This window comes from Urocitellus parryii, chromosome 2 (genome assembly GCF_045843805.1).
Source record: "Urocitellus parryii isolate mUroPar1 chromosome 2, mUroPar1.hap1, whole genome shotgun sequence".
NCBI lineage: Eukaryota > Metazoa > Chordata > Mammalia > Rodentia > Sciuridae > Urocitellus > Urocitellus parryii.
Genome location: NC_135532.1, coordinates 160,403,151 through 160,429,723, shown reverse-complemented (window position 1 = coordinate 160,429,723; position 26,573 = coordinate 160,403,151). Strand labels below are relative to the sequence as shown.

At 37.8% G+C, this 26,573-nt stretch overlaps 1 protein-coding gene across 2 annotated transcripts in view; it reads right to left on the bottom strand.

The window, feature by feature from the left end:
• Positions 1–336: 336 nt before the first annotated feature.
• Positions 337–26,573, bottom strand: part of Cd96 (CD96 molecule) — an 87,226-nt gene continuing 60,989 nt past the window's right edge. For both annotated transcript variants that reach the window (XM_026396134.2, XM_026396143.2), the window contains 6 exons: positions 14,701–14,773; positions 13,918–13,985; positions 4,616–4,681; positions 3,747–3,842; positions 2,329–2,452; positions 337–445 (listed from right to left, as the gene is read on the bottom strand). In XM_026396134.2, the coding sequence (XP_026251919.2) occupies positions 337–445; positions 2,329–2,452; positions 3,747–3,842; positions 4,616–4,681; positions 13,918–13,985; positions 14,701–14,773 (536 nt within the window). The remainder of the gene's footprint in view (positions 446–2,328; positions 2,453–3,746; positions 3,843–4,615; positions 4,682–13,917; positions 13,986–14,700; positions 14,774–26,573) is intronic.

The window sequence follows — 26,573 nt, the reverse complement described above, 5'->3', positions numbered from 1 at the left end:
TGCTTGAGATCACTGTTGGCCTCTCAGAGTTAAAATAAAAAATGAAAATACTGTACTTACTTTTAAATGACAGTAGCCTGATGCATATCTCTTACATAAGCAAGAAAATCCCTACAACTTGCACTGGGTGTGAATGTGGCCTTATCCTTTCACTCTTGTCTAAATTTCAGGCATACGCCCAGGGCAAGTTGCTAGGAAAACAGAATATTTGCTTCTAACATCCATTTCAGCTGCAGCAGAGTTTTGGCTGGAGGGCAATTATATTAATGGAGAACAGTATCTACCTTTTCAATAGGATCCCAGCAGAGTTCTGCTGTATGGCAAAGTCACAAAGGATTAGAGTGTCTCCATCTCATGACAAGGCAGGTCACTTCCAATGGGCTCTTGAATGCATGTGTACTTGATGGGAGGTGGTGGTGGCTTGAAAGGTGGGGGTCTTTCCATGCTAGGAACAAAACATTGTTCTTTCAGTGCTAAGAATGTGAGGTGTTTTTTGTTTTTGTTTTTGTTTTTTAATCAGAAGACCAACTGATTTAAAAAGAAATATCATCTTAGTTTTCTCAGAATTTTTGTTGGTTTAACCCTATGCTTGTGAATTCTATCAGGCACTTGAAAACCATGTTCATACCATTAATTAATATTTATATGGCATTTTATAGTTTGCAAGGCATGTTTTTATCTTAACATCATTTATTTTGCATTAGGAATTAAGCTTTTTTTTTTCATCTCTCTATTGATAAAACTGAGGCTTAACAGTTTTTCGAAATTTGCTCAACTGAGGTCTTAGAACTAAAACCCATTTTCCTCACAAAACTACCTCTTAATAGGGGAAAATTTTCTCTTACATGGGTTGAACATTCCTCCAGAAACAAAATTTTAAAATTCAGGGACTTGAGACTGAAGTTGTCAAATAGCCCTTTTGCTGACCCCACCCCCATCCTGTATACACACTGATATGAACTGTGCAGATCCTTTAGAGGTGGAAAGTAAAACTCTTCTGAATCCTTGAGTTGTTGTGCTGGCTGGATAATGCTCAAGTCCCTTTTGCTTGAATCAGTGAACATTCTTAACATTGTCTTTGTACAAATCACTATTTTGTCCTTCAATTCATCTCTGTCTGAAATGCATCAAGCATCCAGGTTAATGTACAAATGCCCCAATGACAGGATGACAGGAAAAGGAAATACATGTGTGAGCATTTTATGTTCATGATTCAAACAACTTCCCAACCCTGGAAATCTATAGTATCTAAATTTGGGGAAAGACACACACACACACACACACACACACACACATACACACACACAGAGAGACAGAAAGAGAATGAGATGCTTATCATTTAGATTTTCAAATTCCCATTTGATCATTTTAATATAAAGATCTTCTAATCCTTTTGGATGCTTTAACAGAGACTTAAAATATATTAGAAAGTGGATGCAATTCTAAGAAACTTGTCCTTTTGCTTTTGTTCAGAGGAATGATGGATTCCTGAAGGTCATGGAGTGGCCAAGATGTAGTCCTTGGATAAGAACCCAGAAATTCTAACCACTAGTATCATGTTTTATTTGCTGTGAAACACTCCCTACATTGGTTATAGACTTCAAGGTTGCTCTGAGAAAAGCAGAAAAGTGTATTGCACAACCGTGAATGTTCTATCAGATACACATACAAGCATGTGGAAGAGCAGCTGTATGTCAGGGGCTCTCCTGTGACGTGGACTAACCCAGACTTATCCAAAATAGCAAAGTCAGAAAAGTGGACTTAACCTTTCATGCCACTTCTGAGTGTGATGTGGAGAAGAATTTTGGAAAATGTTTCAATAAGATGAAGAGGGGGAAACCCAAACATCTTTCTTTTCTCCTTAGCGAAAAAGAAAAAGAGCAGTAAAAGCCCACTCTGATGAAAAGCAGCTGGTAATCTCTTAAAATTACCTTTCTCACTCAATTTCACACTTGAGCATCTGGGCCCAGCTGGGCCCAGGCGATTCAAAGATGCATGAAAATGAAAAAATAATGAAGATTAATAGAAAAATCAGTTTTAGTTTTGAGGTGAGGTGAGGCTCAGTTTTCATTTCATGCCCACTAACTTGCTTCATCTGATAAGTGTGACAGTCTGACCAGGCCAGCACAGAGAAGGGTACCCAGTCAGGAGTGTGTGCTTAGTCCCTACTGTGCAGTGCTGGCAAAGCTACCTGGCCTCTCTGAGCTTCTGTGAGCCCATTAGCTGATTATGATATGAACGGAATGCCACATAGCACAAACATCTTGTATGTATAAATATTTTGTAATAAAAAATTCCGATTCCTATGTATTTTAGCATTATACTCACATTTCTTTTTGGTATTGACACCATTTTCTCACTCCAAGACCAAACAATGCCATGCAGAAAAAGAGCAGAGCTGCTATAATCACGGGCCAGGACATTCCGCCAGTGGGCTTAGTAACTACAATGCCTGAAAAAAGTGTCAAAAGAGATCAACTGTAATGCCAAACTTCAGCATTCAGGGAAAAAAGGACTACACTAGCTCTTCTATCTGGAAAACGTTTTCCTCTAAGGACCACGGGGGTATTCACTGACTGTGATTATGCTCTGGTGGCATGCCTGTGCCATGTCACACAAAGATGATGAGTGAATAGTTAACTATGAATCCTGCCAGCAATTTTCTATGACTACCTAAGCATATATATGTATCATGAACACATATCCTTCTTATTACAGATGGGGGCATACTTACACACTATTCTCTCCCTGATCTGTTTCTTAAAAAAAAATTCTTGGAATCCTTTGTAGAGCAGTGCAGAGAGATTTACCTGATTCTATTATATGATAGGTTAATTCCCCAATAGCTTTATTCAATTTAATTTTATTATTTACTCACTATTTATACATTTAATCAATTTATTATTCATATAGTAAAATTTAATAAAATCAATAAATATAATATGAATTTACTCATAAATGTATACATTATTAACTTATTAATTATTTTATTTAAGTCTCTTAATGTTAGATGGTCAAATTATTTTCATGCTTTTATATTTCTAACAACAATAACATACAAGGAATGAAATTTCTTATACGTTATAGATAGATCTTTAGATACTTGAATTACATAGATCATTTGGCCAAAAAGTTTATCTGAATTAGTTTTTCTTACTGTTTAAACTAGATGGTAAACTTCTTGCAGGTGGAGACAGATTTAAAATTTCTTTTATTTCCTAACTTTTATAACTGCTTTTCATTTAGAAAAGTCTCAAAAAAAATAGTACAAAGACCTGGACTTATGAAGTCAGTTACCAAGTCTTTCCTCTGTTTATACAGTTTGAATTGCAGTCATAGGACACTATCATGTTAGCACATGTTATCAGTGTTGAAGGTTTTTTCCCCTCCATATAACATACATGCAAGGATTCAAGGTCGTCTTGATGCTTACTCTATCTACCGAAGCCCTGTCAAAGGAGGCACTGAGAAGCTCGTGTAATCCTATAATGCTTAATGGTGTGGCACATTTCACAGGTGCCTAGAGACATCAGGATGCAAACTGCTCCAGGAGCATGACTTGTCACAAATAAGTTTACTTATGTGTCTATTTACTATGTATCATCTCTAATAGATTATAAACTTTAGGAGGACAATGTCATCACTGTATACCCAACACCTGGCATAGTGCCTGGCAAGTTACTCAATACATATTTGCTTAGTGAACAAAATATAAAGTTAAAAAATATAAATGGCAAATAACTCACTGGTGATATGGACGTGACTATTGTTAGTAGATCCATTGGCTGATGTGGGGGCTTCTGAAAATTCTCCGGTTGTGCTGGTGCTGGTGAAGACATCATCTAGGGATGTAAAGAGAATATCTGAATTGATCCTCAGAGTCACCTCAACTTGATCAAGTGGTATAAAATCATGATTGGGTTCATGTATTATTGGGAAATATCTCAATTTGGGTGGCCTGAATGTCCCTAAAATATTACAATAAAGTTTTTAAAGAAACAATTTACAGCAAGGCTGGGATCCTAGGGTTTATCTAACAGATATCAAATGAGTAAAATTCCTACTGGTTTAAAAAAAAGAAAGAAAATTCACACTTCAAATAACAAAACACTATCTGCTAAAGATTCTAAAAAAAAAAAAATTAAGAGGTATGGCAAAAGAGCATTAAGTGGCATCATGGAAAGATGAAGTCCTATCCCAATTTTCCCAGTGTTATAGATTCAGACGATCAAAATACTGATTCTTCCCACCCCAATGTGTTTAATAAGGTCAATAAAGATTCGTTTGCAAACATTATATTAGACAAATCTATGTTATCTAATAATTCCATTGTCCAAGAAATATTAAAAAATTAAAAGCATTTTTTATGAATGTAAGTGGCCAAAAATGGTATTGCATAGATTTCATTTGGAAACAAAACAGATACAAATCTAAGACTAGGTCTCTTTTGTCTTCTTTGAGTGGGAAAAATTTTGGTTCTATTCATTGTCATTGTCATTACCAACATGCACTTTTAAATACCTGAAATTGGCTTCTTACCAGTTTTTATTTCTCCTCCTGTGCTCAGATAAATCCAGCTACCTTCCATGCTCCTAAATCTTTCCCATGTACTCACCATGAAGAGTTGAGCCTGCCCCTGAGGGGGATGAACTGTATGTTTCACTGGGTATCCATGAAACCGCTGAAGGAAGAAGATTTTGGAAGAGTCAATCTATATGAGTAATCAATCCATTCTCTTTTGTTAACCATTAATTGAAAAAAAATAATTATGAAAAAGTATACTGAAACTACTTAAAGCAATATCATTGGACAGTTCTGCAGCATATGTTAGATTCAGCCAAAATAAAGTGAGTTGAGGGATTGATTGTGGTTCAGATGTCTCTAACTGGGAAGGTTTTGATCATGGCCACTGCTATGCTTTGAAGTCTCCAAGATCCAGATGTTGCCAATATGACAGCATTAAGAGGAGGGGACTTTTAAGAGGTGATTAAGTCAGGAGGGTTCCTCCCTTCACACATGGGATTAAGGCTCTCATAAAAGAAGTTTCATGCAGCATTCAGCCTTGCCATTCTACCTTCTGCCATATAAGGACACAACAAGAACATCCTCACCAGATGCTGATGCCTTGATCTTGTACTTCCTGGTCTCCAGAACTATGAGAAAATACATTGCTCTTCTTTACAAATTAGCCTGTGGTACTCTGTTATAGCCACACAAATAGACCAAAGTAGTCACTTAAAACAGGAAGAATGCAAGCAATACTAGCAGAAGTTTCTCCAGCTGCAGAGGATATATTCTCACATTCTCATGCTTACCCCATAGATGAGACAAAAGAATAGGAGATAATAAAAGCCCAGGAATGTTATGGTGGCCTTTACTTAAAAAAAAAAAAAAAAAAAAAGATGCCAATAGGACTTTTCAGGCCTTGGTAGAACATACATGAGGGAAGGAAGTAGCTTGGACTTATGGGCTGGCTAACATGTTTGCTCAACTCTGCAAACTGAATTGTGTCAGCAGTGAATGATCAGACCCATGTGGTCACAGGCCTTGATTCTTAGCTGTGGGTTAGTACCTTTGAGGCCCTCAGAGGCAAACTTTTCCCTGGAGTGGATAGCAGCAAACTCAGCACACAGGGCTTTTGAAAGAGATCTATCAACTCATTTTGTTTATTACTCTATCCTGGGAAAGAAAGATCTACTTCTTGGTACACACCTGGATTTGATAACAGGCCTCCAATATAATGTAAAATAAAATTACTACAGTAGTATACAGTTACAATCAGTAGTAACATACTCATTTATTTAAAACACTAACATATATTCTGTTCCCAGTTAAGTGTGTTCTTCTATGTCAAGACCAAAATAAATAAACAAAACAAAAATAAAACATTTGAAAAACCTTATCCTACCACTTCTTGGTTTCTCTCTTTATGTCAAACAATAGCTGCAGCTAATGACCAAAGTATGTCAATGTTTTCAGGGATTGCTCACAGGACATTTGTCATACACGATTATATTGAGTCTGAGTAGGTCAAGGACATGCTCCTTTCTTCAATAAAATTCTCTGAACTTGCTCCAAGTGCCCTTGACTATTTTGTGGTTCCAGATAGAGCTCCAAGATCTATAGATGATAGTGAAATGAGAATTTTATAATGTTCATTTTAAACAATGAAGCAATTAGCCAGGAAATTGACTGATAAAGAACAAGAGCTAATTCAAATACAATTGTGCCCAGGCCTAGATTTAGGCAAAATAATGAAGAAGGCAGTTCATTCTGGATACCCTTACAGACAACCTTTGACTCAACTTGGTGTCTCTTTAACTAACCTTCAAAGCTTGAGATCTTTATTTAGTACCTCTTCAAAGTATTTTGAAAGAAAGGATGTGATTAATTTATGCTAAAGTAAAAAGAGCAAAATAAATGCTATCTCTTTGAGGGAAAGAGCCATTTAAAACAAAAAAGATCTTCCCCTTCATGTTTATTATCTTTGGATCAATATAGAACATTTTGAAACAATTACTAACATGTAGACACCACATAGGTTTTTCAACAAATACAAAGTCCATTTTTTTTCTGATCAGTCTTTCCCAGTCAACCTTTGTTTTCCCTGAACAAAATAATCTAATGTAGTGAAATTTCAGGAGATGCTGATATCATCAGCATGAAGCAACCCAACTATAAAAATAGCCATACTTAAAACTGTGCAAAGTATTTGACCATTTCATAAAACTTCTTTTTAGACTTCTGCAAACTTTCCCAGCATAAAAGACTTCTCAATATGATATACAATAACATTGAACTCCAAAATCCCTTTGGAAAAGTAAAGGATTATTTTTAAAATTTTGGTTTTAAAAGCTGTTATTTTATATCTGATTAAAAAATATTTAGTGGAGACTGGGGATGGGGTGAGGGAAGTGAAGAAAAAAGAGATTCCATTTGATGGATTCAACATGTCTGAAAGTATTTAAGTAATGTAAAAGAGAAACTTCAAGACTAAAAATATGTTATAAATAACAGTCTTCCAGCAAGATGAAGTGAGTAGTTCTTGTATCGATTGTTCCCACAGGAGATAGGTCTTTCTAAAGAATGTTGTTTATAGAATCCTCTGTAAGATAGAGTTGGCTACCTTCAATGATTCATCTCTCACTAAAACAATACTTTTCTGAAAATTCATTCACAACCATCATTTAGATACCTCTCACAATGTATTAAACATTGGTTACTCTATCTGCCATTCATACATCTTTTAGTTAGTGATGGTCTTTTAGTTGATTGAAATATTCCATGTTCCCGAAGGCACCATCATATTTGTTAACTACATGAGTTAATTACCCTTTAAGTCTTTTGAGCATTCATTTTCCTCCAAGTCAATGACTGAATATCACTTTGACATTTGTATAGTAAACACCAGCTTGATCAATAACCTTGTTTTGTATATCATCAATATGACCCCAAAATGTGAACACAGGATTACTATGTTGTTAGAGTTTCTCAAGTAATATAATATATAATAATATATTAATATTAATATAGCCTTCCTAGAATGTAATGTTAGAATCTTCAATTTATATTCAGCACTCAGTAAAGTTTGTTCAACAAGGATGGTGCTTTTTATCTGTGGTAAGAGTCATATAAACTTCAATAGTAGAGTATTTTTCCTTTAATTGCATAACTCTTGACTTCCACTTATGACCAGTTCACAGTTGTTAATAACATTATGACTCATTAGTAATCCTTCCCCTTTGTAGGAGAATCTACTTGGAGTCCTATCAAAGCCCAATCCTGGCCAAAGCTTGGCAGTTCTTTAGCAGATCATTTCTGCTACCCTCATAGGGTTCTTGATGTGAACTGAACTTTGTGGAATTCTGGCATCCTTTTTACACATGTAGTGGACTACTGATGAGACATTTCTTGGCTGTCCAATCTTCCTTAAGGCATTCTTTATCTTAAGTCATTAACTTTGTTCTAGAACAATGGAAGAGGGAGCAAACAACATCCAGAGATGGAGGACCTGGGTACAGGGATTTAGTGGATGCTGGAATTTTGTTCCACCTTCCTCTTCAAGGGGCATATGCACACAGACAGCAAGCAGTACCCCTGCCACCAGGATACATATGCTGATGCTAGCCACTGTGTCCACTCTTGTCATGACCGCCCAGTCCACAGACAAGGCCCTCACACTCTTCCCAACCACAAACAGAAGATGACACTCACAGGCTTCAAAGTGTGGAGCTATGCCTCAGAAATGGAGAAATCTATGAGCCCCCATGGGATTTTAGCAGAGGATAGAATTTTAAATCAGAAAAATAAATCTTTGAGACTGACATAAGAGGAATTAGATGAAAGAATTGGAGAATAGTGTCTTGGAAGTGAGCAAAATAGAATGTGAGTCAAGGCACATGAAATTTTAGAATTTGAGAACAAAAGTGATGAGTGTAAAGAATTGATATCACAGGGAACATAAGAACTGTAAGAATTATCATGCAGCCTAAAAACAGAAGCCAGGCCCAACTTTGCTATATGCTCCTCTTACTGGTCTGCTCCTGCCACTGATATCAGTCTCTCAACTTTGGCCTTTCAACATCCTTCTGCCTAAGAAAAATACAAGATGTGCTATGAAATCATGAGGCTCAACTACCAAGAGCTGAAAAAGAACCAGATGGACCAGAGACAGATTAAGAAATACATTTGTAAGATTTAAAATGAAGGGAATATAAATTTTGAGGCATAAGGAATTCATAGTGGAAGAACAGAATAAAATCCCATTTTGAGACCAGTAAGAGGCGATCTCAAGGGTCCAGGTGTGTGTGTGTGTGTGTGTGTGTGTGTGTGTGTGTGTGTGTTTGTGTGTGTGTGTGTGTGTGTGAGCTTGAGCTTGTTGATTTTGGTAATGAGATGAGTTGGAGGTTTTGGAGGCTTAAGGGGCCATGGAGGCTCACATCATTTCTTTGTTTGTCTAACTTAGATATTCAGACTTATTTCAAAGTAACTTTGAGCCCCATTGGACCAGGTGAGTGGCAAGGGAAATCCAAAAGAAAAAAGTAATTAGGATTCAAATTTCTATTCCATTACTTGATCACCTGAATATGTCTTAAGATGAGTATGTGTTCTAAGGTATTTTTAACTTTGTACATTTCAGGTATTAAGATGGTCAGATTGAGCATTCCCATTTTATTGGTGGTTAAAGTAAAACATGCATTTTTTTTTGTTTCAGCTTGTAGAAAACTTGGAAGTTGAACTAGGATTAGATTCCAGGATTCTTGAATCCCAATGTAGCCCTCTTTAGGTTGATAAACAGAATGGCAGCAAAAAAAAAAATAGATTATAATATATTCTTATAAATGTAGATAAATTCAATGTGCTCAGAACAGTGTAGTGACATTCAAATATGTATGAACACCACAAAATCCATGCAGGATCCAAATATCTCAGAAAGCATGTTCACAAACAGCAAAGTGCCTAGAAGCACTAATAGTGGGTTTATTTTGCCATAAATCTATCCATTATTATTCCTTTTTGCCTCTAAACATTTTACAAATCTATTGAAATAAACATACCAGGAGGGGAAAAATCCCATTACTAATGCTTGTCATGAATCTTGCCAAATGCATCATCCAATATTGGATGTCACATTACAGTCCAATCTAACGAGTAGAAACATGTTTCAAAAACAAGTTTGGGAGTGAGCAATCAATTTTAACTTGTTGGATCCTAATGTGTTTTTTGAATTATTATAAATAGAGCAAGTTACTATAGGGGATTATTTTTTCTCTAAGTTTATGGATAAAAAAAAAATGGTTACTAGTTAAGAAGCTCATCTTCTTGCCGAAGTGACAATGCAAGTCCACACCTCTGGAGACAAATCCTTTGATGGACTTTAGAGTTCCTTCCTGAATTTCACCATTGCCAGGGTCATTTTAATGATAAGAATGATAAAGAGATGTCTGAGGATAAATGAAGTTTCCAAATGGGAAAGGACAGAAAATGTGAAGGAGCATGGTAATTCATTTCATTATGAAACCTATTAAAAAGACTAAGAATATACTGTAAAAATTATAAAATAAGACTTTGAAGCAACATTTTTTTTTTCAGTTTCCTAGTTTCTGGGACAGAAAGTACCTTGGATGACCTTATGACTGATGTAGAGAATAGCAAAGTTCTCTCATTCTTTTTTCTAGCACACATATTATAATAACAATTGAAAGAAAACAAAATGTTCAAAACTTCCAATTAAACAGATCATTTATTTTCACTGTGAATATGACTATGCTTTCTTTCTCTTTGCCCATCTATATTCATCCTTTCAATCATTCAACAAATGTCTACTGAGCACTGATGGAATGCCTGTCATTGTGACAAATATTAGGATATTGCAGTGAATAGGAGATAAAAAGGTTTAGGTCTCTGTTCTTGTGTACACTACATTCTAGCATAATTTCAATAAAAATCAAATGAATAAAATAAAGGAAAACATTAGACATTGATAAATAACATATTGATAATTGAAATATGGGATAATTTATGTATGATCACAGCATGAATTTAACCTGGACTTCATCTTTTGCCTATAACATTGTCTGATAAAATTTTTTCCCCCTCTCTCCATAATTTTTACCATCTACTCAACACATTTTCATTCATTTATTTATTGATCATCTATAGTTAGTGTGCCAGGCTTTACTTTAGAAACCGAGTTTGTAGGTAAACAAAAAAAGATATGGGTATTTCTTATACTATAACCTCAAAAATAAAGAATGACAAACAACTAGTGTCGGTAAAGTTAGGATTTTCAGTATAGTTCATTATACACAACTCAAGTTAATATTAGCACCATGTAGCACAAATGCAAATCTGTCAAGTGTCCCTGATGTCTTCATTGTCAATTTATATCTGATTGGTAAAGAGTTTTTAGTTCATACCTTTGTCTATATGACAAGATACATTGTCTAGCTAAACACATTATGGCTATTGTTTTGTCTGGCTTTATAACATTTCATCAAGCTAAGATTTCATTCTATTGATATTTTCCTATTATTGGTCATATTTTCCCTTACCATTCCCTCACTGCTATTCACACACACAGATTTGGATCTATTATAAATAACACCATCAATGTCTTCTCCCTGTCCCATTCCTTATATCAAAACCAAATGCTGTCCTGAATGTTGTGCTTATTATTCATTTATACAGTTTAAAATTTTTTATCATATATTATGCCTAAGCCATATGGTCCCTGGTTATACTTACATTTTACATTTTATTTTTTAAAAACCCCCATATATTGTTACCTGGTTTTTACTTTTTTTGCCTCAACACACTATTATTAAGACTCATTCATGCTAGAAAAAGAAAAAGAAATGGGGAGGGCCAGGGATCTCATGAAAATCAAAAAGAGCTCAGTAGGGGCCCAAGGGGTAAGAGGAGCGAAGTGGTGGGAAGTGCTGGGGAGTGATATTGGCCAAATTATATTGTTATATTGTGTGCATGTATGAATATGTAACAATGAATCCCACATTCCGAACAACTATAACACATCAGTATAAAAATGTGGAAAGGGGAAAAAAGAAAAAAGAAAGATTCACTCCTGTTGTTATATATGGCTGTCATTCATTCATTTTTTATTGTTCTATAATATTTTATTATGTGAGTGTGTTATCATTGATTCATTTGTTCTAGTATGGTATTTAGATTATTTACAGCTTTTGCTATATTAATAGTGTTTTTCCCCAACATTTGTGTTCATATTGCCCATTTGTATATACTAATCAGGGAGTGAGGTGTATATTTAGAAATATAATTGTTGGATTGTAGGGCGTGCACATACTTAGTTTGAAAACATAATGCCAAAGTGGTGGAAAGTGATGGCACAGATTTTTATTCCCACCAGCAATGGATGAAAAAATCATATTTATAAAACAGCAGTTGGCAATCCAGACTCCATTTTTTGTCAATGGATTATGTGTAAAATGTTTTTGGTTGTTGTTGTTGCAGTTTTTATTTGTTTCTTAATTTCTACAGAGGTTGAGAATTTAGGTAAATGTTTCTAGCCACTTGTGTTTCATGTTTGGGATAAAACTTTTTGTTCATTTCATATTAACTTTTGTCTTTTTGAGTTATTGATTTCTAAACATTGACATAAAGATTTGTGGTGAATATTTTCTATCAGATTAGAGCTTGCTTTTTTTCTTTTTGTACTGGAGATTGAACCACTGAGCCACATTCCCAGCCCTTTTTAATATTTTATTTAGAGAGGGTCTTGCTGAGTTGCTTAGGGCCTTGCTAAGTTGCTGAGGTTGGCTTTGAACTCATGATCAGGACGTCCTGCCTCAGCCTTTTGAGCTGTTGGGATTATAGGCATGCACTCCCCAGCTAGAGCTTAATTTTGCTTTTTAAAGTTTAAGATAACTTTTGATAAAGCTGGGCATAGTGGTGCACATTTACAATCCTAGCTAGTTGGGAGACAGGGGCATGAAGACTGCCAAATTAGAGGTCAGTTTGAGGTCAGCCTGGGCAAGTAATGAGATTCTGTCTCAAAACAAACTTTTTAAAAAATGGTCTGTGTATGGAGCTCAGTGACAAAGCACTTGCTATACCAGCAAGGCGCTGGTTTCAATCCTTAGTGCTAAAAAAAAAAAAAAGATACATTTTGATAAACCTGGGTTTCTTAATGCTATTCTAACTTTTTAGGCTTTTGTGTGGTTAGTCCTTTGTGTCTCTTCATTAAGCCCTTCTGTACAGAAGAAGTTGGTCTTTATTTTATTACATATTTTAATGTTTTTCTTTAGACATAAATATATTTAACTCCACGCAGTTAATTTTTGTATAGTGTGCATTTTAATGCCTTTTAGCGTCCTTTGGCTGGACAATGCCTTCTTTTGCACAGTTAATTTGCTGTGCCATCTTTGACACAACATCTAAATTCTGTTTATTTGTGAATCTCTTTCTGTGCTCTCCCTTCTGAATGCTGCCTTCTCGTTTCTTGTAGTTGGGCACTTAGTTCATAGATATCTATTATCTTATTAATATATTTTTAAAAAAGAAATATATTAAATTATAAAGGGTCCTGCACTGACTAAGTGTTTCATGAATTAAAGATTGTGATTAACCCAAATCTATGAGCCCAGGGTCCATCAAAGAGATAAACAAAGCTACAAAGAGCAGTATTACACATGTTCCTCTGCTCTTCTTATTTCCTAAGAGCAAATTCTCAACAGTGAAATGACTGAGCCAGTGAATCTGAAAGACTTCTGAAGGTTTCAGATGTACAGCTTAAGTGCTCTCCAAGAGGACACACACACCTACGCTCCATGTGAGTAAATTCTTCACCTGAGGCATCTGGTGTCCTATCTCCTCTGCTCCAGTCACCATTCTTTCCACTTCCCCACTATATGAACTTTGTGTTACACCACCAAGAGGCAGTCTATTTCCTTTGCATCAATACCCGCTCAAGTAGCTCCTGCAGACCTCCTGCTCGTTGGCTTGGTTAATGGACTGGGCTCCCTCCTTTCATTTTAATTGGTGATGTGCACATTTTGAACAGTTTGCTCTTTCTTCACGAACACACAGAGCTTGCTCTGTTGGCCTCAATTGGTCATGTCTTTGCTCAGATATCAACTTCCTCCTGTAAGATCTCCCCTTTCATAAGGGACGCCTCCCCTCACCCAGTATCACTGCACAGCTTGGTCTTCTCCGTATCATTTATTACTGTTTGCCTCTCCCCAACAGAATGTGGCGCTTAGCTCTGTTTTGTTCACTGGTATATTCCCAGCAGCTACAACAATGCTTTAAATATGGTAGATGCTTTGTAAATATTTACGAATATGATTACGAACAAAGCCTATAGTAGTTGTTTAAGATATGTGTCGGGTGAATGGAAGAGGTCTAGAGGATTCCAAGGGACTCATGGTTATACTCAACATTTTTCGGCGTCTATCCCGCTGGAGGTTGAGGAGGAGTTGAAGCCTTGGGTAGTCACATTGGAATTTCTGGCTGAAAGACAAAGTTATTTTCAGAAATCAACTTTTTAATAAAGCTGTAATCTAACTTTTCTTTGATGTGCTGAATTTTTAATCTATGGGACTTTGGGGAAATATAAAATTGAGAATGTGCCTCTCTATGCAGAAATACTAGCTGTTATTAAATAGAAGCACTGTAGTTTATGTTTAATGCCAACTTGTTACTGATTTGCTTTCTTTTTCTGTTCCTGTCACCAACTCCGATCACTGGGAGTGTTGTGAAGATTACTTTAATATTGCCTTAAAATCCTCATGGAATAAAAGCACAACACAATAACAAATTGTTAACTCTTATTTTTTTTAACATTACAGGAATTGTCTTATCAATTGACAGTCACTGCTGAGTAACTCAAAATCAGCCAAAATATCAATATCAAATGAAAAAGCCTTTTGCCAGGTGCAGTGGTACACACCTGTAATCCCAGCAGTTTGGGAGGCTGAGGCAGGAAGATTGTGAGTACAAAGCCAGCTTCAGCAATGGCAAGGTGCTAAGCAACTCAGTGGGACCCTGTCTCTAAATAAAATACAAAATAGGACTGGGGATGTGGCTCAGTGGTTGAACATCCCTGGGTTCAATCCCTGGTACCAAATATATGTATATATAAAGTATACAAACTCAGCACTATAGAAGCTTTAATGAATCCTGTGTATTGTCTGGGAGGCGTAGAAGACAGCCTTGCTGTACTCACTTTGAGGGGTGGCACGTGATGTCAATGTACTCCCATCCACGAGGATCACTGAAAATGTAGCTGGATATCCTATTTTGAAAACAAAATCCCCAAATTGTTACAGGTATTTGCATCCACATGTTTAACTATGCCAGTAGATTTAACAGGAGTATGAAGTATTGAAATCGGAAAGAATCTTATTAGATACAGTCTAATTGCCTCATTTTATAAATGATGAAACAGAATCCCAAAGAGTGGGTGCTTGTGGTTAATATATCATTTCTTTGTTATTGACCCAGTTATCCTAAGCACAAATGTATTATGTTCAGACTTCAAAAATATATTGCTTCAGCCTGGGGATCTGGCAATAAAAATGAAGCTAAGGGGCTGGGGGTGTGGATCAGAGGAGAGTGCTTGCCTAGCATGCAAGTTGCCTAGTTCAATCCTCAGCACCATATAAAGTAAAATAAAGATATTGTGTCCACCTATAACTAAAAAATAAATATTAAAAAAAATGAAGCTAAGGTTCCTGTCCTCATGAAACTTCCTTATAGTGAATTTTCATAATAAATATGAAACCATATTTAGTATGTGAAAATATTTATTTCAATTTTTGGTTTGAAAATTCACCTCCCATCTTTAAAATCTATCATTTTCATTCTATTCCTTCTTATTTCTCCTGAGAAATGAGAATCGTTCATATTTACTTTAAAATATCTCTGGAAGTGAAGAAGCAAGGTAGATTAAAGAGAAAGAAAAGTACCCCACCACACCACATGCTGTTGAACTCATGTTTATGTCTGCTTAGAAGACAAGTTTTTAAATATGTTTTATATGTATTTCTCTTTTGTTCCAAAACATTAAGATGGTTTACATAAATATGCATTATAAATAGATAAAACAGTAAATAAAAAGGAAAGACAACAGAAATATCGCTAGAAAAATATGTTGATCCCTGTTGAAACCTGACTGTGGAAAGTACATAAAATGTGATTCCTTTCTTTGGAGCGAGCAGGCGGGGATTACTGGGGATTGAATCCAAGGGCATTCCACTACTGAGCTACATTCCAGCCTTGTTCATTTTTTTTTTAATTTTGAGACAGGATTTTGCTAATTTGCTGAGGGTCTAAGTTTCAGAGATGGGCCTCAAACTTTCAATCCTCTCACTTCAGCCTCCGAAGTTGCTGGGAATAAAGGTGTGCACTACCATACCCAGCCAAATTGCAATTCTTTTAAAAAAATATTTAATTGATTTTATTTTTTAAATACATGACAGCAAAATGCATTACAATTCTTATTACATATATAGAACAATTTTTCATATCTCTGTATATAAAGTATGTTCACACCAATTCATGTCTTCATACATGTACTTTGGATAATGATGTCTATCACATTCCAGCATCATTGCTAATCCACTGTCCCCTCCCTTCCCCTCACACCTCTCTGCCCTATCTAGAGTTCATCTATTCCTCTCATGCTCCCCTTCCCTACCCCATTATTTGTCAGTCACCTTATATCAGAGAAAACATTCGGCATTTGTTTTTTGGGGGATTGGCTAACTTCCTTTAGCAAATCTTTTTTAAAAAAATACATTTATTTATTTTAATTAGGTATATATGACAGCAGAATGCATTTTGACTCATACAATTTCAGCACAACTTTTCGTTTCTCTGATTGTACACAATGTAGCATCATACCATATATGCAGTCATACATGTACCTAGGGTAATAATGTCCACATTGCAATTCTTGAAGTCTTTACTTTTGGTTGATGTACTCTCATATTTGGTCTGAATTTTCTAGTAGAAAATGCTAAGAAATAAAAGTGTATGTTATATAATTGATGGACATCATAGAGTAAGTAAATTGTTCAGGAAAAATAATTATTTTTTCTATTATAATTAATAATTTCCCCTGTGTACTTATAAAAACGCTGCATAACATGTATAATATCTGTAATAATACCTTTACGGTGCCATTAGCATTCTAGCTTCTCAAGTTCCTCAATTTTGGGTAAGTATATGTTTTATAAGAATATAGGCAATGAAACCTCTGGAAACAATATGTGATAAATAAACTTACATTGCAGTCTTTGCATCTAAAAATAATTCATAGCCAGAGATGATCACAATAATCACTTCTGCAATGCAGCCTGCCAATGGACTTCAAAGAGAGGCGTCCTGCACCATGGCTTCAGGAAGACAGTCAAACATGGGGAGATGTGTTAGGAATTGCCTCAGAAGATGCCACATGGGCAATTGAAATGGGCCAGTCAACATAAGGATGGGACAAAAAAATTAGGCAAGATATGCATAGTGATATGCATAACTTCATTTAACCATCAAATACTTACTGAATGCCTATTTTGTACCAGTAGCACTGGGGAAAAAGTGAAGAGCAAGAGAAACTTCACTTGATTTCATGGAGTTTATATTTTAGTGAGAATAAAGGTGAATGCAGTAGACCACTGTCTGAACATCAAGCCTATTTCTCCTCCTGTTGACACAAACTATCTCCTACCCTACCATGCAGTTACAGGTTGCCATGTGCCAAGTCCTAATCAATGGAATGGGATGGAGTGATGGCTGTCATTTCAAGACCTGGCCTATGAAATCTTCAAACGATCCTTCTTGATCTTTCCTTGTGTATTATGCAGATATTATAAGGGTGGCTGAGAAGTTACAAGTTAAGGGTGACAGAGCCATCAGCAGCCTGGGTTTCTGAATGATTGTGGAACTGAGCATGACCAAGCTTCTGGCTTGACCCCTCATTGGCTATTGCCTCAAGGATAAATGAACTCATATTAAGAATAAATGAACAAAGTGAAATGGCACTTCAGTCTGTTTCCCTTTTCTTACTAATAGTAAAAACAATTGCAGTACAAGGTGATAAGTTCTATGATAGAGAAATTCAGTGCATTGTGGGAATACAGAGAAGTGGAACAACCATAATGTGGTGATGTAACACCCAGGCCTGATGGATGATAGGAATTAGATAAGTTGGGATGGGAAAGGGAGAAGGACATAATGCAAGAAGCAAGAAACAGTGGGAACAAGAGAGGTAACAGAATACTGAAGTTGTAAAAAATGTTGGAGGTACTCTGTATGAAGTAAAAGGATAAGTGAGGATGAGAGGGAAGAAGCAGCTCTATGCCCCACTCTGATAGAGGAAATTATATTCAGCTGGTCCTCACCAGATGCTCTAACTCGAGGGTGAGTCAAAGGTGGCCTCATTGAAGGCCAGAGGGATGAAGAAAGTGGGTAGGTTTAAGAGGCATTTAAAATGTAGACTCTCTAGTGTGGCTGCACATGCCTGTAATCCCAGTGGCTCTGGAGACTGAGGCAGGAAGATCACAAGTTCAAAGTTATTGTCAGCAACTTAGCGAGGCCTAAACAACCTAGCAAGATAAGAAATTAAAAAAGGTCTCAGATGTGGTTCAGTGGTTAAGCACCCCTAGGTTCAATCCCTGATACCAAAAATATAAATAAATAAATAAATATATAGACTCAATGGGATTTTGTGAATGATTGGGTAAAGGAAATAAGGGTGAGATACGTCAAAAAGAATCTCAGTTCCCTAGCTTGGATAGCATTTCAGATCATGGTATCACTAGCTGGGAAAATAAGCAGAGGTGATGAAGTAGTATCCCTTCCTCCACAGAGAATCTTCACTAAAGCTTCTCCAGAAATCTTCACCATAATTGATTTTAAGACTATCAGCAAAACAGTCTCTACAAAAGAGTTCAATGTAAGTAAACTCCCTATTTTCCTATTGCTTTATTTTACTTGGACACTAGCCTGGAAGAAATCAGCACTCTAGATGCTAAATGCCCCTTTACTAGTTTTTCACAAACATTTATCCAGTACAGTAGCTTGTAGAACGTGTTTGCAAATGTAAAATGTGATTTAAAAAAAAAAAAAAAAAAGACAAATCCTTTAACCAGGCCTCTGGCCTTGAGCTGGGGCTTCACAGAGATGTCTACATAAGTGTAAGATAAGAGAAGTTACCAACTGGGCTCCATGCTAACAGCTGGCAGGGGGAGGAAAGAAAGGGAAGAAGAAGCTTTCCCCTTCTCAGGTGCTGTCCTTGAAGGGTGAACTTACCCTGAACAGTGAAAGAAAAAGCTGCTTTTGGGTGAACTTCTGCACACTGTGTACTTCTCAGCACCTCCCATTACACGCTGAGTATAAAGTTCTGAAACTACCTGAACTCAGGGTTCAGGGGAATTGATGGATTACAGCAAAAGCTTTGTCCTCTGAGCCAGGCAATAGCCAAATAAAAATCTGCTTCCGGTTCCTATTTGGTATCTTGCCTCATCTGTCCCCTGCAACAGAGAGACAGTTTTGGAAGTGGCCAGAGGGCACAAAGATGAATTCAATTTTGGAATGATTGATTTTGAGTGCATATGAAACATTCGACTCTAGCAGAAGTTTGACCTCGTGAGTTGGAATCTTAGGAGTGAAATACGCAAATCCACATTTGTGAAACATCAGCATGTAGGTAGGTGATCACTGACGTACCTGAACACTATGGAGGGGGTTCTAGAAAGACATTCCATATAAGTGACTGGAAGAGGAAAGGAGTGTTCAAGAGAAGCCAGAGATGCAGGAAGAAAGCTAGAAATACATAATGTTATAGAAGCCAAAGTGACTGGGGGTTTCCGGATGTAGGATAAGCCAGTCTAATTTAACAAATATTTGTCAGTGAACTCTGATGTTGGAAATTGGGTCTGTGGAGTCAAAGAGAGATTTACTCCTGCCACGAAGAGATTTTTCAGACAGTTCTTGGCTGCTAGGAATCATTGCATTAGACCCATCAATCTGCACAGAGTCTAAGAGACAGATATGCAAACCACTTGAAGGTTTGCGAAGCAATGTAGCTTTGCCATTCAAAGCGTGGATTCTAACCAGGCTCCCTGGTGGGTTGAATTTTAGTTAGAAATATGATTTTGGTAAAGTTATTAACCTTTTTCTCTTCCTCAAGAGCCTCCCTTATGAAATAGTAGCACTTTTTAGTAGGGTGATGGTGATGATTAAAAGCCATGCTTTAAAATTACTTAGAAGAGCACCTGGAATGAGACAAATGAGAAAAAGTGCATCTTGGAAGCAGATCATCTTCAGTTTAGTTCAGGTGTGGAACCAGCATTAGGATAGCAGTGTATCTTAACAGTTGAAATCTCTTGAGCCTGTCCCTCAATTGTTCCATTTCCCCAGTGTTTCTGCAAGGAGGTTGGTTTAAGGTACTGAATGCCTCCTTGCTTAGGCTGTGCCAAGCCTCATTTCAAAAGTCTGTGCCAGTGTTTCTGCAAGGAGGTTGGTTTAAGGTACTGAATGCCTCCTTGCTTAGGCTGTGCCAAGCCTCATTTCAAAAGTCTGTGCCAGGGCTAATAGTCAGGAGTGAAAAGAATGACACTTTGCTGAGGCATTAGCTTTATGATGGGGTAGTAGCCTCTCACTGACAGTCACTTACAGTTCTTCTCTTTCACCTCACTGAGCCACCAGTACCAGATGCTTGTTCAGTAATTGCAACTTTAGGTCACATCCTTCCACCTCTCACCAAAGGCTTGATGTGAACAAGACTACCTACCGAAAAGCTATGTGATGTATTTGCAGATTAAACCCACTCTGCCTTAAACTGAGCATTGGAAACACCTTCCTGTTCACTACAGAATTGCTTTTACAGCATAGGCAATGGTATTTTTTCATCACCCACACAGAATAACAGTCAATGGGCCAGATGCAGCAAGGGGTGGGCATTGCTCACCTGCTGTGAGAATGTTGCTGGGGCTGTGCTCAGCCCCGCCCTCTAGAGGAAGATCTAGGTAGTCTCAGACTTAAAAGCAGCTATGCTTATGGAAGAAGGCTGATTTGCTATAAATTTAAGAAATATGGAGTGACTTTGAATTTCATTTCTCTCATCGTGATGGTTTCAATTTTGTTCCTCTCTGCAGCAATTTCTTTAGTTACATCTTTTTAAAATTTTGTATTGATATTGTATTTTTAAAGACACCCCCTATCCCTTTTGGGATAAGACAAGGTTTAAAAATACATGGAAGACAAAGAAGGACTAGCCATAAGTAATCTTTGGATACTGTGATGTGCACTTTCTTTTTTCTTTTTCTTTTGGTACTGGGATTGAACTCAGAGGCATTTAACACTGAGCCACATTCCCAGCCCTATTTTAGATTTTATTTAGAGACAGAGTCTTCCTGAGTTGCTAAGCACCTTGCCATTGCTGAGGCTGGCTTTGAACTTGCAATCCTTTTATTTCAGCCTCCCAAGCCTCTGGGATTACAAGGAAATGCACCACCACGCCTGGCCCATGATGTGCTCTTTCTAACTAGTGGACAAATATAGTTCTTTCTTCCTCCCTCCTTTTCTCTCTCCCTTGCTGTGCCCCATCCGTGCTTGGATAAATAGTATTTATTGAGAGACTTAGTGAATGAAAAAGGAATGTTTTTATCAGTGGTGATGTGATCACAATGGTCATAGGAGGATGAAGAAAAAGAATGAGGAAACAAACATTAGAGAGCTTTGCATTTGTTTGTGAACTACACTTCCATTCCTAGAAATTGCAGTCTAATATGTAACTATGAAACTACATCTCTTACCCACCAGCAGTGACAGTTTCCAGCACCAGTCTCATTGGCCACACTGAGTGCTGGAATAGACTAGTGCCATGTGATATGCCTCTGGCAAGAATCACTGGAATCCTGAGGAATTTCAACTGGGAATTTCATTTGTGTTAAAATGATTCAATGTTCTCTTCTGGAGGTTAGAAAACAATGTGACCTAAATTCTATGAGAGGTTTATAGTGCAGCGTGGGGTGGGCTCATTGATTATTTAATGTAATGGGTTATTTAGGCACCACACTGGGAAGGAGCATGGGGACCACCACAGCTCAGGCATGTACACTGCCTGTGTCTGTTTCCTGTGTCTGACCAGACTCTGATATCTGTGCCCTGACCTTTCCTCTAGCAGGTAAGGCTATGGAGTTGGTTGAGGGCTGAGAACATGTCAGCTGCTGAGAAGAAAAGAATCAATAATACCTAATCTCTATTCCCAGGGAGCACATGGTTATTTCAGTCTTATTGGTCTCTGGTGAATGTTTTCTAGCCTTGGCCTGAGGATCTGTATTAACTTGCATAGGTTATTGGAAGAATGATCTTTTCCCTACTAGTCCCCATTCATCATGTAGAAATCAGAGCTGAAACCATTTAGGAGAAACTATCTGGTTTCCAGATAGATTAAGTCCATTCCCCTTCCTGCCATTTTTCCTACCATGGTTCAAGGTTAAGGTCCCTGCACAATCTGTGACCAGACCTCTATCAACCCACACATGGTCATTCATCCATTTGGTCAACCAACACTTGGAGCCAGTATTTTCCAGGCATTGGGCTTGGCACTGTGAATAATGGTCCCCTGCACTTTAAGTTCATGGAGGAGATAGACATCAATTAGAGAAGCAAATAAACACATTCAAATATGAGAACATGTGAATCCCTAAGGAATGTGGTGGCAGAATGGGGCCAGGGAGGGGCAGTGGAAGCACCTGGGCAGAGGGTACAGCAAGTGCGAGGCCCTGCAATTCTCACACACTGTGGGTTACTATCAGTACTGTCTGGGACATGCCCCTTCTAAGACTGGACATCTACAGGCTCCCAGGAGTGGGTTTTTCTGTGTACTGAGCTGAACTGGGTATGACTATAGAGTGATACCTGTCATTCTGCCCATCTACAACATCTGCAGAAACAGGAGAGCAGGGGTCACTCTGGCACACTGGTGACAACAACACTACTTATTTCTTAGGGTTTTCTATTTGGTTTATTTTGTAAAAAAAGAAAAAAAAACACATCATAAAACTGAACCTCTAAGAGATTATCTAACCATGTCTTGCTATTAAGTGGAACATTTTAAAATAATTTTATTTGTATTCCTCTGAGCTAAATTTTTGCAAGTTTCATATTGGTCGTATTTCTCAGCATGCAAATGAGACAGCTTGCTTTGTGTCTGTTCAATTCAAGGCTAAGTTTATGCTTCACAATAAAGGGAAGCCTCTTCAATATTCAGTAGATTCTACATTATGATGTACTATGTGGGCAAAAAATATACCAAACCCAGTGATCAAAAGTTGCTTGCTTTGTTTTCTGGTTGTTTATGTCTTCTTCAATGTGAATGTTTATTGCCATTAAATCTTGTAAGTAACCAGACATACACCATAATGACCCTTGTTTCCAAGAAAGAAGGGGTTTAGAAATAAACACTACTTCACATAAAATGTCTTGTTTATACGAGTTCAGAAACTGCCATGAGGTTATGTGAGGTTTGAGACCTTCCTAGTCTGTCTCTATCTTAACCCTTTAAAACATTTCTCACTAAAATTAACAACCATTTCTCCATATGTCATCAGAAATTCAATTAAGTCAGAAGACAGCTCCACTCAGTCTGAGTTAAATGGAGAAGACAGGAGCACGCTCTTCAAGAGCTAATTCTGGGTGGTGCCCTGCTATATCTCAAGCAGAGTCAAGCTTCCTGATCCATATCCTCCCCACATGCACATCTTCCCAGTAACCAGCCACCTGATACTGGACTAGGGAGAAGTAAGGAAATGCTGAAAATCTCATGGTTGATTAACTCTTTAGAAATTCTAAAGTGTTCTCCAAGCAACTTGGATTTTAAGGATAATTTAATAAGACACTATTTTGTGCCGAATAAGTGATAGGTGAGCAGTTATTAAAAGGGATAAGTGGAGGATAGGGATAAATTTTTGAAAAAAAAAAATTGCTTTGGTTATTGTCCCCTACAAGTTATTAAGACATACAAACATTCCTTCTCAGACTAGACCCAGTGGGTCTGAGCCTCGTGGTTGCTCACTCTGCATTTTCACATTTAACACAACAACTATGTGGACTAGATAATATTGCTTCCATTCTCTAAAATTAAGAAGCCATATTAGAGGGGGTAATGGCCCCAGGTAACAGAGGTTGTAGGAGGCAGAGACAGTACTGATGCTAAATACTACATTCATTCCACTGTGGTAGCCTTGGAAAGCAGAGTCGGCCTCGCCTCAGCAGGTATTGTCAGAACCCCAGCTTAGCCAGAGAAGGCTCGCTCACTCATGGTTCCTGGGTACGACACCCAGAACAGAGGGTTTCTGATGCCTTGGTTCCTGCCTTTTCCTCCTCATCATTACTGGCTTCTGTCATAAGAACACCAGCCTTCAAGCCTGGACCACATGCAGTTTTCTTAGGGGGTCTTCCTCCACTCTTGCCATATCCTTCCTTTGTGAATATCTTCCTCCTTCTTACTCAATGAGATCCTTCATTCAAAACACATTTATTGAGTTATCAATACTTATGGATAACCAAGTGTTATCAGTAGAGAGTGACCCCTGCTCTCCTGTTGCTGCAGATGTTGCAGACGGGCAGAATGACAGGTATCACCTTATATTTACACCCACTTCAGCTCAATACAAAGAAAACACCACTCCTGGGAGCTTGTAGAGGTCCAGTCCTAGAAGGGGAAAGTCCCAGACAGTACTGTTCCAGGTCATTGAGGTACATTCATAGACAAATCAGAAAAAAAAAAAAATCTTGCTCTCACTGGATTTACCTTCTCATGTGAGGGACAAAACAAGTAATTATAAAGTTATTCAACAAGTAAATTATAAAAAATGTTAAAAGATGCTTTGAAGAAAAACACAGATGGGGATAGGGAAAGTGAGAGTAGGGAATGGATGCAATTTTAAATAGAGTGGCCATGGAAGGCCTCACTCAGAAGGTGACATTTGAACAAAAATTGGGGGGAAGAATTTTCTAGGTTTAGGGAGCAAATGAAAAGACCCTAAGGTGGGAGCAACTTGGCATGTTGGAAGAATAGTAGCAAGGAGACTGATTTGGCTGCAGTGAAGTGAGTCCAGGGGAAACTTCCACTATATCATGTTTGCTTCATTTTCACTTAAATTTCTTTTTATTCTGCATTTTAATGCATAATACTGAACAGAATTTTCAAATGGAATTCCCTGCATCTTCATTTCAGATGTGGTCTCAAAGGTTAAGAATCACAGAACAGGGCAAGTTCAGCTTCACGTTGAAAGCAGAGCTCTAGCCACCACCAAGGCCATTGTGAGACAGGTTGCAGTGCATTCTCTCTGGTCCACCATCAACCTCAAAGCTGTATAAGGGGTGGAAGCAGCTTGGGTGAGGATGTTATCAGAATCCTGTGCATCTGGCTTCCACCATCAGAGAGGGAAGAGGAATCTGTTCCCTTACTTGAGACCAGGTAGAATGTAATTTCAAAAGAAACACTCAGAGCTCTTGGCTTGTGTGTCCTGGGTTTTTTTGGACAGAGGACATTGGTCTCTGACTCAGATGGCAGAGGTTATGTTAGGAGTACATGGCTAGCAGCTCTGATGGACAAAGAGAAGAGACAGGGCCATCCTAGGGAAGAGCACTTCTCCCAAACAGGAGGAAAAGACACATATTTTTGCAGATAATATAGAAGGCCACGAAAAGACTCTCCTGCAGGAAAAACATCTATAGGAACAAAGAAGTTCCCAAGAGGAACCGCAGGCTGCAGGAAAGAAGCAGAAGACTAGAAGAGATGTGTGGCCTGTACCAAAAAGACAACAGCCATCACCACAGTGACAGTCAAGAATTTCTGAGAAATCTGCCAAAGTGTTGGTTACTGTGAAGATGATCGCTTTCCTTCAGAGTCACCTACATCCGATTATAGCCAGCCTGTCAAGGGAGGTCTTTTCTCACTTACCTCACTGCTCTTCTCCCTGTCCCATCTGGTCCTCACCCCCCAAAGTGGCCCAAGCCAATAACCAAGAGTGCAGGGGAGGTTGGAGGCAGGCCAGGGCATCATTAAGATGTCCCCACCTTGCCTAGACAGAAAACACACAACCTGGCACATGCCAGCCTTCTGAAGCTGAGGCACACCCACACTTGGGAGTGGGGAGAGGAGGGAAGTTCTGGTCTGAATTAACTTTTGCAAGTTTTGACACTGCATTTGACGAGACTTTTTAATTATTGACATAAGTCTGTTCTTGTAGCTGAAATGGGCCAGACGACATTTATTATATAAAAATCACCGAAAAAGCCAAGTAATGTGTCTGAAATTTCCTTCAGAGGCCAAAAAGAAATTATTCAAGAGAGCTCATTTGGACAGGGAGTGATGGAGAAAAAATAAAATTAGTTTTGCTCTCTAGTCCAGCTTATGTAATCAACCAAGTACAAAGATAAAAGTGATTTATAAGTTCAGTTTGAGTGACCTGATGAATTAGTCTCAATTATCTATGGCTCTGTCAGATTCCTATGTAAAACTGAAACTGGAAATCTAATTATTTTCAAATAGCTTCTTTGCTTGGCCTTCTACTTTATCACTGCAGCATTGATCAGCATCAGATAGCCTGAGACCTCCTACCTAGTCTCCATGATACACGTGAATTACTCTCCAGTGGTTCCCCTGTTGCACAAAGGGCCTTTACATGCGGTGGTGGCATTAACTAAGGAATTGCACTTAGAGATGCAGGCCAGTAACTAAATTGAAGCAAATACAAATCGGCCCCATCAATCGTGATGGTCAGGATGAGGTGGGTGCTGACCACAGCCCAGGGTGAAGGAGACCCATGATATGAAGTTCTAATCTCAGCACAAGACCATTTATATGTGGGAAGCTGATTAGGTGGACACATACTGACCAAATAGGTAAGAGGAACACATATTGGCGGATTACTGGTCTATGAGGGGTTTCAAGACAGTAAGCAGGAAGTGGTGCATGTACAGATACTCAGTAATTATTGAATAAACTGAAAAAGGGATCACCTGATAGCTTCTCCCAGAGGTACCTAACTCCCAATGGGGAAAACAGTCTAAGTAAACCA